The 15168-nt window shown below is 41.9% G+C and overlaps 1 protein-coding gene across 1 annotated transcript in view; it reads right to left on the reverse strand.

Annotated features, from left to right (window-relative positions):
* The window catches only part of TNS3 (tensin 3), a 290262-nt gene that overhangs the window by 220327 nt on the left and 54767 nt on the right, over positions 1-15168 (reverse strand). Inside the window, exons 9-11 of the mRNA XM_042781438.1 lie at positions 2463-2592; positions 1837-1902; positions 676-777 (exon numbers count right to left, since the gene is read on the reverse strand). Coding sequence (XP_042637372.1) covers positions 676-777; positions 1837-1902; positions 2463-2592 — 298 coding nt within the window. The remainder of the gene's footprint in view (positions 1-675; positions 778-1836; positions 1903-2462; positions 2593-15168) is intronic.

Here is a 15168-nt window from a genome sequence, read left to right on the forward strand (position 1 = left end):
AAAAAAAAAAAAAAAAGGATAAATTTAGTATGACCCAAGGTAAAGCCTTTATTCCTCTTCTTTGAAATCAATTCCAGTTTTTTCTTTAAGAAATTTCAACATACGGATGTCCTTTCATACCTTTTTCTTCCTTTATGCTTCTAACCTGTGACCTAAACTGTACATTCCATTAGTGAATAGAGAATAGGATTGGGTGAGATGGACTCACAAGAGCAGACCATACGATGCTATGCCCTTAAAACAAAGATACTAGAGTACCAAGCAAGCATCAGTAAAAACAAATGTCTCTGGCCTATATGGTTGCATAATAGTAGGAAGACTGTCCATGACTAGACACTTTGGCATTCACCATATACAAACAGGGAGGAAAGAAAGGAATCAGGGGACATGGTCCTTGAGAATACACAAGCAACATTTCTGTCAAGGAATGTCCTATATGTAACTTCATTGACTGGCCGCCCCCCAGGCTGCAAAGCACTGACCAAAATTCCACCAGCCTGCTCCTCATGCTCACCCTCAAACTCTATCACAAAGTGATATGTGTTCTGCATCTCTGAAATACAGTAGCATTTCATCTTCTGAGCATACTGTGGTGTATTTCCCATATAAATATGAATAGCTGTTTTGTCTGTCTCTTCTTCCCAGTGAGTATGCACACAAGATAACTCCACATACCTTCTCCATCTGCACTCAGGTTCTCATAGGAGTCCCAGCGAATCAGTGGGTCTGCAGTGTTGTAGTCAACAATCACTCCATGGTCACTGTGAAAATCAGACCCTGAACAAGTACAAGCAGACAGCATTAGTCCTAGGCAACCTAGCACTTCTGCCCATCAAACCCACCTGACAAAGGCAGATGAGTTGGTCAGATTTCAGTGGTAAAAGTGAAGCATCCAGATGCCGCACCCCTCCTTCTATATGTCATTGCATTAATAAAGAGATACTATGCATTTTCAGCAAACTAAATACCAGTTGAAATCACTTAGGAAAAGGAGAGTTGAGAATTTGTCACTCGCTACTGAGTGCTAGGCTCTGAGTGTTACTTCTGAAAAACAGGAACACAAAGAACATGGTCTAGCTCAGGAAATAGGTCTAGAGGCATAACTCAGTCCCACAGCAGATGCATGGGAGAGGCACAGGCCTTCTGTGTTCGGGCCTTCTGGACTCCTAGATCTCTGCTCCTTCCTTAAACCATTCTAAGAACACTGGGATGATTCTGCCACACAAATCTTGCATTTAACTCTATGAGATGACTAATTCTACAACAGTGAGTATTTTAAAAAGGGCAAGTATATCCCATAGCTATTAAAATTTGAATTAAAATCTTTATGCTTATCTTCCCTAGTGATGGAACTGAATCAATCACCTTAACAATAAAGAGACACTTTCTTTTTAAGTGTATTTTTATAAGAAAGGAGAATTTCTTTTATAAATAAATACTTTCAGACCACTGCTTCTAATTTTTTTTTAGAAAAAACTTTTGGTTTTTCATTGAGGGAAAAGTAAATATTCAGCATAATATCAAGGGCTAGAATTTCAAAACCAACAACAAGGTACATCCCCAGGCTTGGAGGTTCCATACACAGCTCTGCCCCAACTTGGCTGAGTAGCTTGGGTTAGTCATGCCATCTTTCAAGTCTCTGCTGCCTATTTTCTCTAAGCCATCCCCTCCCCATTGTCCAATATTCAAATTTTTCCCATTTTTTTTTTTTTTTTTTACTATGAAGATTCCAAGCATGGACAAAGGCGAGAGCCATGTACAACCACTGAATACACCCATCACCATCTTCAACCTCCTCCAACATCAGGTCACTCAGTGTTCAACCAGTCTACCCACCTTGGATCTTCTCAGGAGTGGCTGAGAAGACTAATTCAATTTTCCCATAGTCAGGAAAACGGTCATCTAAAAGAGAAAGTGAGAAAGTGTATTTCAGCAAATTTGGAGATAATGAACCAAAAAAATGAATGGGTCTTAGGTATTCATTCTGTCCTTAACAGTCCAGCCAAGGGGAAAAAAAAAAAAAATCAACTAACTCACTGGCCATCGAGTTGATCCTGACTTATAGCAACCTCCACTGGGTTTCCAAGGCTGATAAATCTTTACTGAAGCAAATTACCCCGTCTTTCTTCCCTGGAGCAGCTGGTGGGTTTGAACCATCAACCTTCTGGTTAGCAGCCAAATGCCTTAACCACTACACCACCAATCAGCAATAAACATACCCAGGAGCATAGGACATATTGGTAGTTTCATTGTTTTTTCTACAATTTTGTTCTTTAATGGATCAGTTATCAGCTTTTCTTGAGGCTGATAATAATTTTCTGAATAGAATGGAATCATGGGGAAGGGGGATTTATGGAGGCGGGTGGAGAAAATAGAGAAGAAACAGACAACCAACTATAGAAGCACTCCCAACATGTGAGCGTAGCATTCCTCTCCCCACACACTGAGCAGCAGAATCTCACCTGTGTTGGCATTATCCAGATCCTCCTTTCCAAACATAAGCCCATAGTCCTGGACAGCCCCAGTGTGAAACTGCAGGCGGAAGATGACATCACGGGTGGCCGAGCGGTACTTCTTGTGGTAACACTTCACCTAGCGTAAGCAGGGAAAGAAAACACATAATAGTTGACACTGGCGAGCTTATTATTAGCTACAATCTATCCTCTTATGGGTGTTGTACCATCATCTTCTACTTTCAATAAATGGGCCTGGGAGTTTACACTGTGGACTGGAATCCTAACCCCTGAGTCTCCTGAGGGTCACTGTAGACACCTCCAGTTGCACATGCAGGCATTACGTTAATGTTACGCTACCTGCCTTATTTCATGAGACTTTTTACTGTGCTTTGTCCCTCGTGTTATTTTAATGGAACAAAAATTCTGAAATGGCATGATTCTTAGACTTTAGATGGGCCACACCTAAATCCATTCAGATGATAAGAATGTACTCTGTTTGGGGAGACACCTTGAAAACGATATTTCATGGCCTGTTATCCTAAATGTTAACAACTGACTGAGGAAGGCTTTTTTTTTTAAATCTAAACTCTCCATGTTGTTTTTATCTAAACTCTCCAAACTTAAAGCCTATTTTCACAAAGGAAGAAGCAGCTCGTCATTACTATTTATAATATAATAATGTTATGTACATAAAGAGAAAGAAAGGCAGGAGACAGACTGACAGAGATATTTAATTTCACATCCTCAGGATGTCCAGATGTCTTGGAGGCGATCACTTAGGATAACTCTTTACCACCGAAAACAAACAAACAAACAAACAAAAAAACACCTCACTGCCATCGGGTTGGATCCAACTCATAGCAACCCCTCCTTGGGTTTCTGATGTGATACCACTACGGAAGTAGATTGGCCTAGAGGTGACACCACCTATTGAAGCTAGGATTCAGTAGGTCCTCTGGGGTAGAGTCTAGGCCTTACCGGGTAATCGGGCTCATAAGTTGCATGAGAAGTACCCATTTCAAGGACTTAGAGATTGATAGGAAGAACCTACTAACTCACCCTGTGTAGGCTATATTGGGTAGGACTCCTTGCCCCTAGGCATCTGTGTGCAACCTGGGCCAATTGGGGGGACTCTGGCCCATAGCATAATCAATTAGAATAAGGATAGTCAGGGGCAACGTGTTGGAGGCCCTCCTACTCCTCAGACAAAGGGGCAGGGGCCTCTGCTCCAAATATGGACCAGAAACTCTTCTGGTAGGCACAATTCTAGGGAGCATCAGAGCTTAGCAACAATTCTGTTCAAAGATCAAACATAGAGCCAATTGGCAGCTGGCTCCATCCCCAGTGTGTTTGATGAATGCTAGCAATTCAAGGGTGGGGCCATTTTTAAAGTAGCTACATTCCTTGAAAGATACTTTCTTCAGAATAAGATGGTTTAAAGTATTACAAGCTTTACAAAAATGAATGAGAAAAAAAAATTCTCATCAATTCACCTCCAATTCATGGCAACCCCATGTATGTTAAGAGAAGAACTGTCTCCATAGGGTTTTCAGTGACTGATCTTGTAGAAGTAGATTGCCAGGCCTTTCTTCTGAGGTGTATCTTGGTGGACTCAAATGTTCAACCTTCCAGTTAGCAGCTGAAGTGTTAATCATTTGCAACTTTGAAATAGCCACAACTATATATAGACTAGTGATGCAGAAGCATTTTGCAGGTCAAGGTTCTTTTATCCTGGTCAGCTAGAAGAACTATTCCACTAAAGAAAGAAAATAAGCCTCAGGAAGCCTCAGACAATGAATGTTAGGACTATGAACCTCTAGACAGACATAGAGCTATTTACTTTTGTCCTATCCATGAGGAAACAGTCTGATAAATAAATGAAAAAGTGTCCTTAAGACCACTAAGGGATGTTTCATACTGACAAACATTCTTGAGCACTTAGTTGCATTGCAAGGTGCAGGCAGGGCTGCTATAAACACAGAGAGGACCTGCCCAGCAGGCTGTCCTCTAGAAGCCAGGTTAACGGTCTGTGTAACCAGCCAACAAGAATGTCAAAGAAATGTTAACACTCCATTTTACTTTCCAATAGCAAATGGTATGTTAACCACAAATCTCCCTTCTCTGTCTGGAGAGCTCTTACCCTTCTCTATGCTCCTTTTAGAATGTGTCAACACATTGTGCAAAAGAAGCAGAAATGGGAAAGAAGGATCATTGTGCAAAAGAAGCAGAAATGGGAAAGATAGATGCCAAGCCACATTGAGATCCCCCAGGAACTAGGAAGCAGAGGCTGAAAAGACAAGGACTTTATCCCAAAGCTGACAAGGAGAAAAAGTCTTCCCTTAGAGCCAGTTTCCTGATTTTGGACTTCTGGCAAACTGTGAGAAAATAAATTTTTGTTCGTTAAAGGCATCCATTTGTGGTATTTCTGTTATAGCAGCACTAGATAAATAATACAGAATTTGGTACCAAGAAGTGGGAATGTTTCTGTAAAAAATACCAAAACATGGAAATAGTTTCAGAATTGGGTAATCGGGAGAAGCTGGAAGAATTTTAAGGTACCTAATAGTAAAAGCCTAGGTTGTCTTGAAGACATTGTTGGTATAATTATGGATGTCAAAGGCAATTCTGGTGAGAGCTCAGAAGGAAGTAAGAAGAGCTCCGTACCATATTAGGGAATAATATGACAGAAGTTACAGAATATTGCTAGAAATGTGGACATAAACTGTTTCAGGTGAAGCTTTGAAAGAAAATGATGAACATGTGATTGGACACTGGAGGAAAGGTGATGCTTTTTATGTAGTGGCAAAAAACTTGTCTAAATTATGTTCAAATGTTTGGTGGAAGGTAGAACTTGTAAATGATTGTGGTAGTTAAGTTTGTGAGTCAACTTGGCTGGGCCTGGTTGAGTGGCTGGGCAGTTCCCCTAGAACTGGCACCTTGATTTCAGATTTCTACCCTCTTAAACTGTGACCTCTGGTAGCATAGTGGCTAAAGGCACTTGACTGCTAACCAGAAGGCCGGTGGTTCAAACCCACCAGCCACTCCTCGGAAGTTAGATGGGGCAATCTACTTCCGTAGTGATACTGCCTCGGAAACCCAAGGAAGGATTGCTATGAGTTGGGTCTGACTCGATGGCACAGAACAACAACAATAAACTGTGAGTAAATAAGTTTGTTTGTTAAAGCCATCCACTTGTAGTATTTAAATGCAGCACTAGATAACTAAGATATCAATTATATAAAAAGGCAAATGCATAAAGAACAATGTTTATTAGTGGTAACCAGAGGTGAGCGGGAGGGGAAAAGAAGGGATTAATGGTGATCGATATATGGCATTTATTAATGATAGGGTTGGGGTTGCACAGCCAACTACTGTACTTGCTGTCAGTAAATGGCACACCTGTAAAAAGTTGAGTTGACAACTCATGATGAGACTGGTAATCAACTCCATGGTGGAATCTACTGTGACCAGCTGAGTATCTGCCTTAGGGATGTGGTCTGTTTCTGCGTATAAGGAGAAACCTTAAGGAACGGTCCCTAGCTTATGGCACACTTGAACCCTGCAAGTAGCTGTGTCATTGTTCAGGCAGCCTGCCATGTTCTGCCAATCTTGGGATTTTCAATGGGCTTGAATGAATGGCCTGCCATGTGGTTTGGTAACATTGGGACTGTAACTTTTTACTTGTCAACCTTGGGCTTGTCAGCCTCAGCAGTCAGCAGCTGTCTGAGTGAAGAAAAGCCCCTAGCTTCAGTGGACCAGGAGCAGAAGGCAGAGCTGAAGCCCAAGGTTGGGGAGCTTTCACCCAGCCCCTACAGCCTGGCACTTTGAACTCGGACATAAAGCCTCCAAACTATAAGGGAATGAATTTCTGTTTGATAAGACCATCCCCTTTGTGGTATATTCTTGTCAGTGGCAGTAGGTAACCAGAAGAGTGATTAAGTTGGATAACTGGCTGAGGAGATTTCTAAACAAGATCTTAAAGGGACCACATGATTTCTCCTTGCTGCTTATAGTGAAATGCTAGAGGAAAGAGATGGACTTAAAAATGAACTGTGCAATATGAAAATAAGACTTGAATATCTAGAAAATTCTGTTGCACCAACTAAGGACTTCTGCCTTACAATGTTCACCAAATGTGTGGCTACACAATCTTTTGTTAAAGAGATTAAGCCTGTGGCTGATGGATCTAACCAACTACCACAGTAGAAAATCCATTAGCTTAGACTAAAGGGGACAGAGAAAGAAGAAAATGAGAGAACTCTGACTCTTGGAATTCTATAGGAGGGAAACTAGCTAAAGGAGATACATCTGTTGTCCTCCAAGAAAAGAACCATCCTTGGAACAACTCGTAGATCAGCAAACCTGTTGGAAAGAGCACAAGAAGCAGAGCCTCTTTGGTCTCAAACAATGGGCCCATGGCCTTTGCGGTGTCAAAGGGCCATGATTCCTAGGTCTCAAAGAGTCAGATCTTCACCAACTTGGTTCTGGAGTATGGGACTGCCCTTCATTCAGTTTGCCAAGAGGAAAGGGTCATTATCCAAAGATGAGAGCTACCATGCTCAAAGGGCAGAAAAATGGTACCTGCAAGGGATGAGGGAATGGCATCACCACTCAGATAAACAAGGAGAATGAGGCCACCCAAAATTGAGGGAGCAGAATTGCCATTTCAATGGCCAGGAAGTCAGAGCTGAAGCCTAGGGCTGAGGGATCTCCATCCAGAATCCAGAGGGTATGGCCAACAACCAATGTCTGAAGGGCAGGGCCACTGTCTAGATGGTCTCAGAGAAGAGAGGATTATTTCCATGCTTGAGAGTTAATGTAAATTGTTCTGCTGGCTTTTAGACTTGCTTGGAACCTGCTATGTCTTCTTTCCTTCCAATTTTTCCCATTTATAATGGAAATGTCTATCTTGTGCCTATTCTACCAATTAGTCTGGAAGCAGGTAAATTGTATTCTGTGTTTCACAGGTTCAGAGATGAAGAGGAATTTTGCACAAGGATGGAATATGTTTAAAGTCTCACCCATATTTGATTTAGATGATTCAGAAGATGAGATTTTGGACTTGGAGTTGATTTAAGACTTTTGGGATGATGTGACATAGTGAATGTGTTTTGCATGTGGGAAAAACATGAATTTTGGGGGGTAGGAGTAGAATGTTATGGATATAATTGTGTCCCCCACAAATATTGTTGTAAACCCTAATCTTTATACCAGTGGTTATAATCCCATTTAGGAATGGATTGTCTTTGTTATGTTAATGAGACTAGTGTAGGGTGAGTTTTTAAATCAATCTCCATTGAGATATAAAAGAGATTACACAGGCAAGTGAAAGAAGCAAAGAGGAGAAAGATAAATGCCAAGCTACAGGGAGAGCTCCAAAGAACCAGGAAACAGATGCTAAAGAGACAAAGACCTTTCCCCTGAACAAAAAGAAAGAACAGTTTTTCACCTAGAACTGTCTCCTTGATTTCAGATTTCTACTCTGTGAGTAAAAAGTTTGTTTTTTAAAGCCATCCACATATAGTATTTATATGCAGCACTAGATAACTAAGATATCAATTATATAAAAAGGCAAGAAAAGGCAAATGTATAAAGAACAATGTTTATTAGTGGTAACCGGGGTGAACAGGAGGGGAAAAGAAGGGGTTAATGGTGATAGATATATAGCATTGATTAATGGTAGGGTTGTACAGCCGACTATTGTACTTGCTGTCAGTAAGTGGCACACCTGTAAAAAGTTGAGTTGACAAAATTTATGGGATAGATATATTTACAATAACAAAAACAAAGAGTAACTGCTGAGGGTGCATATGTATAACCAAACACCTCATGGCATTCAGTTTCTTGTTTGAAGGATTAGAGTCATGGTTTCATGAAACATTCCAGTTAATTGGCTTAATAACATATTTAGTGCTTCTGTTCTACCTCCTAGTTCATTTTGTAGTGCTGAGGGCCTTAAAAGCTTGCAACTGGCCATTTATGACACAATAATTGGTGTCTATTCACCTGGAAGGAGCTCTGGTAGCATAGTGCCTAAGGCACTTGACTGCTCACCAGAAGGCTGGTGGTTCAAACCCACCAGCCACTCCTCGGAAGGAAGGTTGGGCAATCCTACTTCCGTAGTGATACTGCCTCGGAAACCCAAGGAGGGGTCACTATGAGTCGGGGCCGACTCGACAGCAAACAACAACAACAACAACATTCACCTGGAACAACAGAGGAAGAAGAAGAGTCAGGAATAGGAGGAAGGTACAGAATGTGCAGTTAATCACCTCCATGAATATCTACCTCCTTTGCTATGAGAACAGAAAATTAGATGGTGCCAGACTACCATTACTGAACATTTTGATCAAAGATTCCATAGAAGAACCCTGATCCAAAAGGGGGAAACGCAGAACGGAATTTAAAATTCTCATGAACTCCAGAATTTCCAGAGCCATGAAGGCTGGATAAACTCCTGAAACTACTGCCTTGAAATAATCTTTAAACCTTAAACCAAAAATATCCCTGATGTCTCCTTAAAACTGAACATAGTTAAGCTTAACTAGTAAAAAAAAAAAAAAAAAAAAGGATAGCTTGAGCATTAAGCTCTTTTAAGAACCATGTGTATGGGGTCAAATTTACAAAAACAACTTAAAAATATCAGATAGGAACCTTAGGGGGCAATGAGTTTATTAATGTGGGAGGAATGGCTCAGAAAACAAAGCTGAGAATGGTTGCACAACTAGAAGAATGTAATCAATGTCACTAAATGGTATACACAGAAACTGTTGACTGAATTGGTGTATGTTTTTCTATGTCTGTTCTCAACAACAACAAAATAAAATTTAAAGGAAATAAATGGATAAAACTAGCCATAGGTTGGTAGCTATTGGCTGTGAATGAAAATACAAACAAATCCACTGAGTTAAGACTACAGAGGGTGTTTCGGTTACCTAGTGCCACTCTGACAAGAATATACTACAAATGGGATGGCTTGCACTAACAGGAGTTTATTCTCTTATAGTTTGGAGGCTTTAAGTCCGAGTTCAAAGTGCCAGGTTCTACATGCTGGGTGAAAGCCCATCAACCTTGGGCTTCAGCTCTGTCCTATGCTCCCAGCCCACTGAAGCTGGAGGCTTTTCTTCACTCAACTGCTGGCTGCTGAGGCTGATAAGCCCAAGGTTGACAAGTAATAAGGCACAATTGACACACAAACTTAACTACCACAGAGGACCAGGTCTAAATGGCCCAACAGTAAAGAAAAAAAAAAAAAACCCACATAAAATAATCTCAGAATCATGTCATGATGGATATAACAGAATTCTATATAAACCATCTTTTCAAGAGCAAAGTCCAAGGAAAGACAAATGACATTTTCATTGTTCCTGATGTTATTTAAAAACCTAAGTAAGAAACAGCACATTATGGAGCTATTTGCTTGAAACAACTTCTTGTAGAAGCATCTTCTTGACTTGCATTCAGGTCACTGGAGTTAGGATTCAGAGCCCAGCAACCAGGAAGACAAGTGGCCAATGAATTTGCCCAAGAAGAGGCAGCAAGATGAAACATGCCATGTGGAGACCTGTTTACCAGCCCTGGACCAGAGATTGAGGGGGAGGGGGCAAGCAGGATCTGGTCGCTAGCTCCCTGCCAGACTTCTGCCAGTGTCTGCCCATGTGCATTCCTGAATGAGATTACATAACCAAGCTGTGGCTTGGGTTGATTTTGCATTGCTCAGGAATTCACTGCCCTCTTATATGACAACATTGTATTTAGTGAACACTATGAGGTCCTGACCTTTAGAAAAGCATGAACAGAAGAATCTGACTTGTAGAGAAAAACACATTTCAAAGAAGGGCTGGGTCAGCTCTGTGTTGGGGAGTGGCTGGTGGGGGTGCTATATTGCAGAGAGAGCAGGGAGTATGTTGACTCTGCAGTCCTACATCAGGGTAGAGCCATCCATAGTCAGTCAAGGTAAAGGAAAAACAAAGGACTCCTTCTTTCCCTAAGTCATTTTCTGAGCCAGTTGTTAAAGGTGATGGTGGCCCTTAGTTCTTTGTTAATCTGACCCCTGTAATCTATTCAACAGCACACAAGAACAACAATAACTACCTTTGTTACCACAACCTGTCAGTTTGTCCTACTACAGCTTGTGTGTTGTGATGCTGGAAGCTATGCCACAGGTATTTCAAGCATCAGCAGGATCACCCATTATGGACAGGTTTTGGCAGAGCTTCCAGACTAAGACAGACTAGGAAAAAAGGCCTGGTGATCTACTTCTGAAAACTGGCCAATAAATAAAATACCCTATGTTTCACAACAGGAGATTGTCTGATTGTGGTGGATAGGCCTGCTAGTTTGAAATGGACTGGAACCTATCAACAACTGTGAAGATGGTACAGGACAGGGCAACATTTCCCTCTGTTTTGCATGGGAACAGCATGAGTCAGAGGTGACTCAAAAGCAAGTAACAACAGCCATCTTTGCTAACATGTCACAATGCAGAACCCTTAATGAGCAAAGACAAACTAGGCAGCCATTTACCAACATCAAGGAGGGGAAAAATCAAAGAGGACACATTCCAGCATGCTGATGATTGATACCAAGTCACCTTTTAAAAGATACTCTTCACCTTCTAGAACACCATGGCAGCCTGAGAAACCACACAGATGGAGAAAATGGATTGAAGTATCTGCAGCCTTTTGGGTGATAAATCTGTGAAAGTATTTTCTTCTGATTAGGATCCTTTCCAACTTATGATTGCTGCCAAATTCTTTACAAGGAATGAAGCTGCTTGCATATTTGAACCTTCACACAGAAAATGCCCTTTCAGCTATTCTCTACCATCTGCAGCTTTTTTCTATGAGCATAGGTATGTATCAAGAAATACAACAAGTCAAAATGTAAGGATTGTGGCAAAATGAAAGCAGCATGTGTTCTGTATGTTTCCTAAGACAGTTTTGGTTCCTTTGGTGATGAGGTAGTGGCTGGAATGGAGAAGTTCCTGGTGGTACGAACAGTTAACACATTTGACTGCTAACTGAAAGGCTGGAGGTTTAAGTGCACTCAGAGGTGCCTCTGAAGAAGATTCTGGCAAGCTCCTTCCAAAACATCACTGCCACTGAAAACCCTGTGGAGGACAGTTCTACTTTGACACACATGGAATCACCATAACTTGGATTTGACTTTTCTCTTGGTGGGTTTTTTGTGTTATAAAATCTCAAGAAACCTAGAACCAATTTAAGAGTGGGAAGGAAGATAGGTTAGGTTACTTGCCCTCTGGAGATACTCTCCCAGTGGCAAGGTCATGCCTAGTTCAGGACCCGTGCTGTGATTATTTGATGTGAATGGATACTGGTAACAAAGGTGGCCAATAATGAGCAACAACACTTTGTTTCACTGTGAATCTTCCCAAAACAATAGTTTTATTTAATGAATATAGAATAAAAGCACTTTGAGTTTCCTTAAAGATAGGAAACTGAACTAAATAAACCTCTACGCTAAACACTCCTATGAACAGTGCCAGGAAAAACGATCCTTTGTGATGGAAAAATACTCTTTTTTAGTTGTAACCCATATCATTCACCTACCATCTGATAACGATTCAGAAAATAAGTGCAGAGTGTACAAAAATGAATCATAAACACAGGAAATATAAATCAAATAATAAAACAACTTAAAATATTCCATGTTAGGAAACATCTCCTATGAAAGCTGGGGGTGTTGAATTTCTCAGTATTTCAGTGGGCAACAAGTAGTGACTCATGGGAATGGAATCTCTGCATGAAATGCTCATCCCTAGAGATTCCACTGCTGATTCCAAAGCCTGAATCCCACAAAGCTTATGCTCCTCAAATTTTTCACCTACCTTTGCATTTGTGCTGCAATGTGAATGCACCTGGATACATGAGTCATCAAACTGGCTGCTGCCATGCACAAAAGGAGGGAACCAGGTCACCATGACATGACCTTTGAGAGCATGATAGTTCTAGTTAAGAGGTTTTGAGCAAAGAGCCTGGCTAAGCGAACTATTTTTATGCTCCCAGCCTCTAGCTCCTAGACTGGAAGATGGGACAACAAAGCACTTGGCACGTTGCCCACCATCTGATCAGTACTTTAATGAGTGTGGACCATTCTGCCTTCTCTCTTGCTTCTCAGACATTTTCTGTGTGTCTGTCCTCTCTCTGACCATCATTATGATGGCTCTGGGTAGTCAAAGGTGGGTTAAAAAAATTACCCTGCCTTCACATTGCACAGCATCCACTGGAGAGGCATACAAGGTATGGACTACCCAAACATAAGCTAAGTGAGGAAACTGTGGTGCAAGAGAAAAGAGACAGGCAACATGTACAAAATATGACAAATAAGACAGTGCTGTTGGAGCTGAACAAATAGAAACGAGTAAGGGAAGAGGGAATTGTGGTCTTGGGAAGGAGTTTGGACTTCTGGCTGTGAAAGCAGGGATATGCTGTAGCCAGATTGGGTTTAAATGGTGCTTTCTGGGGTATGGGCCAGAGAGGAGTGCAGTAATCTATGGTCCTTGGGAGGAAGGAGAACTCAGGAAACCTTCCAAATGCAAAATCCATGGCTGATTAGATATGAAGGGATCAAGGACATGTCAAGGATAGAGGTCCTGTTTCCAGTTTTGGGGAAGGCTGTGTAGGGAGTCCTGGAAACCAGCTGGCATAGGAACAGAACCATGAGACCAATTCAGCATACAAACCATTGGAGGCAGCCTGGAACAGCCAGGCAGACGTCAGCAGGCTGTGAATATAAATGGTGGTAATTTGGGGGCTGTGCCTGAATTTAAGTAATACCAAATGAAAGACAGAAGAGACTCAGGGAGCAGCCAGAGGGGCAAGTGGAATTGTGATCTGAAGAAGAAAATCTAGAGGTCCCTAGCATAATATAAAGTACAGAGGGGCTGGAGAGACTCCAAGGACAGGTGGACAGGGAAGAGTCTTCACACCAGAGGCAGGGATAGAATGACAGATGCTGACAACTACAATGAAGATGGCTAGAGGATAAGGGCTATAGATATGGACAGCTGGAGACCACTGCAGTTAGGCAGACAGAAGTGAGAGTGCCATGGCCACCAAGCTGAGTGAGAGGGGAGTAGAAAGAGGGTAAGTGCAAATTATCTCATTTTGAAATCCAGGTAAGCAAGTGGGAAAGAAACCAGCTGATACCCAGGAAGGATAAAGAACCAAAACAGGCTGGTGTTGTTTACAGGCCAACCTGAAGGAACTAATGGGGAGGTATAGGTGTAGAGGAGAAGACACAGATAGCAGAGAAGAGATGGGTGAGAGTGCAGTCAGCCTGAGAGGTCACTAGAAAGCCAGAAGAAGGGGTGGGAGTGCATTGGGCATCCTTCTCTTATGCAGAGATCCACACCAACACAGCCTGTTTTCCTCCCAGATACAAGCTCAAGTGTAAGTGTGGTCCCTTCATGAAATTATCATCATCTAACCCATTAATGCAGACCTTTCTTTTGTAAATCCAGCAACCATGACATGAACATCTGCTACACCTGTTCTAAATCTTCTACCTTCTCGAGGCTAAACTCAGCATCTGGGACTTTCTCTAGTTCTTCACCAGTCAGAAGTCAGTCTCATGTCTGTACTTCATGGTTAAAGCGGAATCCTAGCACACTCCTGGAACTGGCTATTTCCTCACTGCTTCCTAATGTGCTCCTACTGTAAGCTTCTCCTAGTTCTCCAGTCTTAATGCTCTTTTTTGTATACTGTGTCCTCACTTGAACCTGCAGCTTCCTTCTATTTTTCTAGGCCTGGATTCCTTTTTCTCTCCTCAACTATGATCGCCTTTCTCCTAGAATAGTCTGTTTCCAGTAACTGTTACACAGAGCCCCAGGACTTTACACCGCACTCAGGACATCATGAGTCCCCAAGTGTTGTAAAAGAGAGGATCCATATAGAACATCAATAACTAGCCTATAAGCTCCTGAGGACAAGAACCACCTGCCTTTGTGTCCTCTGCCCAAGTCCGCACTTTCTTGCCACAGGTTCACAGCCATTCATTCCGTGCTGGACATAGAGCAGGTACCACTAAAGCCTTGCTGATGAGATTTTCCTTGATCTGCAACTTGCACTTAGAAAGTCTCTGTTCAGCACTGAGAAGATGAAATTTCTCAGAAGGTCCAAATAATTGTTTCAGACTTTCTGTCATATTGAAATGAACTCTTCATGAGGGCAGCAAAGAAGGACCAGGAAACATCCAGATTCTACAGTGATTGGTCTGTGTAGCTGATAGATAAAATGCCTTTGGTAAATACACTTAGAAATAAGCAGGGGCCTCTGCCACACTAAGAAAATACCTTTTGTGTGGCTTCTGGATGCCCAGAAAGCATCATCCTTTATCTAAAGACAATTTGAGCAGCACTGCTCTCAGATTCCCAGGAACCAAGCTTTCCTGTGCTTGTGTAGCACACAGCTATCATATCACCTTTAATGTTGAAGCATTTTACCCAGGAACGGCATCTAGTCATGGGGTGACATGACAGCCAAGCCTAGGCACGCCTGGCAGTGGATGCTGCCTTCTCCCAGTCATGCCTCCTCTCCACCTGCCCACCCCATTCATGCACTGGCCTCTTCATAAACAAGGCCAAGGTTCCGGCAAGATGGTGGACTAGGCAGAAGGATTGCACAGACCCTCTTCAACAAAGAAAAGGGAAACCAATTAACACAGACACAGAAGATAATCTTGGACCCCT

This window comes from Orycteropus afer, unplaced genomic scaffold, assembly GCF_000298275.1.
Source record: "Orycteropus afer afer isolate SDZICR_OR568_19922 unplaced genomic scaffold, OryAfe1.0 scaffold00121, whole genome shotgun sequence".
NCBI lineage: Eukaryota > Metazoa > Chordata > Mammalia > Tubulidentata > Orycteropodidae > Orycteropus > Orycteropus afer.